Here is a 4,102-nt window from a genome sequence, read left to right on the forward strand (position 1 = left end):
ATGTGAAAATATACTGAAGCCTAGATATAACATGTTACTCTTGCTAAATCCCAGGTGTCCTTGTATATGATTTAGTGTTCTGTCTCTTTCCTTAGTTCACCCAAGATTGACTCCAAATCTAAGAAAAGGATAACTGGGTTTGCACTTCCATTGAAGAACAAGACAAGTCTCACTAGTGATCCTGGATTGTATGATGTGTAGAAGAGAGTGAAAACATTTTCCTTGCCTACTTGTATGGTCCTTTCCTTCAGGGAAATCTGCTTCCTTCACTCATCATGCCATCCTTCAATCAGAGCATTTTCCACCCTGCAGTCTTCTTTCTTACTGGCATCCCTGGCTTTGAAACTTACCATGCCTGGCTCTCCATCCCTTTTTGTTGTCTCTATGCCATTGCCATCTCTGGGAATGGCATGATCCTGTTTGTGATCTTCACTGAGTCGAGCCTCCATGAACCCATGTACTATTTCCTCTCCATGCTATCTTTCACAGACCTAGGACTATGCCTTTCCACATTGGTCACCATGCTGGGTATTTTCTGGTTCAATGCTCGAGAAATTAGTTTTGATGCCTGCATTGGTCAAATGTTCTTTATCCATGGTTTCACATTCATGGAGTCCTCAGTACTCCTGGCAATGGCCTTTGATCGCTTCACTGCCATCTGTAACCCACTGAGATATGCCACAATCTTAACCAATTCAAGGATCATCAAAGTGGGCTTTGCCATTGTTATTAGGGGGACAACGGCTCTAGTGCCTTTACTCCTGCTCTTAAAGCGTCTGTCTTTCTGCCATGGCCATGTTCTGCACCATTCATATTGTTTCCACCCTGATGTGATGACGCTTTCATGCACAGATACCAAGATCAACAGTGCATTTGGTTTGGCCATTGTCATATCTACTGCTGGCCTAGACTCTGTGTTTATCCTCCTTTCCTATGTTCTGATCATCCACTCTGTGCTCAACATGGCCTCCCCAGAGGAGCGGAAAAAGGTCTTTGGTACCTGTGTCTCACACATAAGTGCTGTTGCCATCTTCTACATTCCCATGATCAGCTTGTCACTGGTGCATAGATTTGGGAAGCAAGCCCCTCCCCTTGTGCACACTCTCATTGCCAATGTTTATCTGCTCATCCCTCCTGTGATGAATCCCATAATCTACAGTGTGAAAACCAAGCAAATTCGTAAGGCAGTGCTCAAAATATTCCTTTCTAAGATGATTTAGGAATTTTTTATTTTACCTTTTCTTCCCATAGTCTCTCTAACTCATATTTGATTATTATATTATTTATTTATTTAAATTAGAGTTAGGTAACCTACAGTGTAGTATTAGTGTTAGGAGTAGAGCCCAGTGATTTATCACTTATATATAACACCTAGTGCTCATACCAACAAGTGCCCTCCTAATACCCATCACCCATTTAGCTCATCTCCCACCCAACTCCCCTCTAGCAACTCTTGGTTTGTTCTCTGTATTTAAGACTCTCTTATGGTTTGCCTCCCTCTCTCTTTTTATCTTATTTCTCCTTCCCTTCCCCTATGTTTATCTATTTTGTTTCTTAAATTCCACATATGAGTGAAATCATATGATATTTGTCTTTCTCTGACTTATTTAGCTTAGCGTAATACACTCCAGTTCCATCCACGTTGTTGTAATGGCAAGATTTCATTCTTTTTGACTACTGAGTAATACTTCACTGTATATATATATATATATATATATATATGTATATATATATATATATATATATATATATATATATAAAACACCTCTTCTTTATCCATTCATCAGTTGATGGACACTTGGGCTCTTGGGCTCTTTCCATACTTTGGTTATTATTGACAGTGCTGCTATAAACATGGGGTACATGTGTCCCTTCAAAACAGAACACCTGTACCCCTTGGATAAATACCTAGCAGTGCAATTTCTGGGTTGTAGGGTAGTTCTATTTTTAGTTTTTTGAAGAACCTCCATTCTGTTTTCCAGAGTGGCTGCACCAGCTTGCATTCCCACCAACAATGCAAAAGAGATCCTTATTCTCTGCATCCTCACCAACATCTGTTGTTGTCTGAGTTGTTAATATTAGCCATTCTGACAGGTGTAAGGTGGCATCTCATTGTGGTCTTGATTTGTATTTCCCTGATGATGAGTGATGTTGAGCATCTTTTCATGTGTCGGTTAGCCATCCAGATGTCTTCTTTGGAGAAGTGTCTGTTCATGTCTTCTGCCCATTTCTTCACTGGATTATTTGTTTAAAAAAAAATTTTTTTTAACATTTATTCATTTTTGAGAGACAGAGTGTGAATGGGGGAGGGGCAGAGAGAGAGGGAGACAGAATCTGAAGCAGCTCCAGGCTCTGAGCTGTCAGCACAGAGCCTGACACGAGGCTCGAACTCATGGACTGTGAGACCATGACCTGAGCTGAAGTCAGATGCTTAACTGACTGAGCCACCCAGTCACCCTTGGATTATTTGTTTTAAAAGCTTGATATGTTTCTCGTACCAGAGAGTACTGCTGTATTAAAAAGGGGTCATACACTGTCCAGGGCTTGGCACTTCAGGAAGTGTTTCTGGTACATGCTGTGTGCACTCGCTGTTGTGTTGTGACTGCTCTTTCCCCCCTGGTTAGGCCTCTGCAGAGCTCCTCCTTGCTTGCAGTGGTGGAGTGTTTGGACCTTTAACTAGGTGTGCTTTGATTTGCTTTCTGAAGTAACTCTGGAAAAAAGAAGAAGGAGTAAAGCCTGATCCCATAAAAAGAGAAAAGGAAAGAGAATACAACAAAAAACCAAACAGAGAATCAAAAAACTATTATAAGGCTGATTCCAAAGAAAATGAAAGGAAAAAACAGAAGAAAAGAAAGAAGAATAAAAAGAAAACAATAAAAATGACCGATTTTTTAAAAAAGGAAATGAAAAAAACAAACAAGAAACTATGAGCCTGATTCCAAAAAAAAAAAAAAAAAAAAAAAAAAAAAAGAAGGAAGACAAAAGGAGAAAAGAACTCTCAGTGTAGTGTTGAGGCGTGATTTTCAGTGCACTTGGTCCATGAGGGGTGCTGGCTATCCTGGCTCTGGAGGAGAGGCCTACCCAGTTGGCTCAGAGTCAGGCTTGCCCCAGTAATTAAGTAGTTGCCAGGCAAGAGGGGCAGGGTTTGGTGTAAGGTGGTCCACTTCACTGGGGGCTGCTGTGTTTCTTTCTGAAGTCGCACCTCTCGTTGATGTTGGGGATAAATGGCACCACCCCAGTCTCTCTTGCCCAGATTAGGGATCTTACAACCCCTGCTGTTCAGGCAGCCCTCACAGAATAGTGAGGGCAGTCAGCTGGCCCTGGGCCACATCTCCCCTGCATTTTTTCTTTGGCACATGGCCGGATTCAAAACCTAGAGTCTTAAAGGACTGGCACTGTGCAGAATTGAAAAAGCCTATTTATAAATGCTTTCATTCTGTTCTGATGATGCAATAGCTTCGTATTTAGTGAGTTCAAGAATGTAGATTCTTGGGGATAGGGACTGTGTCTCGTGTACCTTTGGCCTTGTCACAAATGCTTTCATTGGCACAGAATAGGACCACAGGTAAAATATTTCTACAAAGTGGACAAATGAAGTCATGAATTAGGGTTTAAACAGCCTTATAACCTCTGAGGTATAGCATGATTCAAGGGATATTTGATATAATTTCCCTCAGTAGGAAAGTCTAAGTTACAGTAATTCTAACCATTTATTGGTAATGCTTATTATTTCCCCAGATAGACTACTCATGGCCACAGAACATGAATAAGCCTAGAAAACATGAAGTCAAATAAAAATCAAACTTACTTAATTCTTAAAAGGGTTATTCAGGTCCCTTTGGTAAATGTATTAAAATTTTAACTATGTAATATCCAGTGATTTATTCTTCAAAATACGTGTCTAATGGGGGAAAGTGGGCCAAGATGTGTTGTGATGTTCAACATATCATTATTCGTTGCAATGCAAATCTGGAAACTGCTTAAACAATTATTTTAGGGTATTGGTTAAATAAAATATAAACTCTCATGCAACCAGCTAAATACTGACATAGGTATAAATTTATATATTATTAAGGGAAAAAATAGATTAGTTTACAGGGTA

At 40.1% G+C, this 4,102-nt stretch overlaps 1 protein-coding gene across 1 annotated transcript; it reads left to right on the plus strand.

Annotated features, from left to right (window-relative positions):
• Window positions 1-275: 275 nt before the first annotated feature.
• Window positions 276-1,220, plus strand: LOC102971331 (olfactory receptor 51F2-like). Its single transcript, XM_007089413.2, has one exon. The coding sequence runs from the start codon at window positions 276-278 to the stop codon at window positions 1,218-1,220; it is 945 nt and encodes a 314-aa protein (XP_007089475.1).
• The last annotated feature ends 2,882 nt before the right edge of the window (window positions 1,221-4,102 follow it).

This window comes from Panthera tigris, chromosome D1, assembly GCF_018350195.1.
Source record: "Panthera tigris isolate Pti1 chromosome D1, P.tigris_Pti1_mat1.1, whole genome shotgun sequence".
Lineage (NCBI taxonomy): Eukaryota > Metazoa > Chordata > Mammalia > Carnivora > Felidae > Panthera > Panthera tigris.

What these genes read in the sequence shown, in the direction of transcription:
- LOC102971331 (XM_007089413.2), top strand. Translation starts at nt 276, where the DNA reads ATGCCATCCTTCAATCAGAGCATTTTCCACCCTGCAGTCTTCTTTCTT.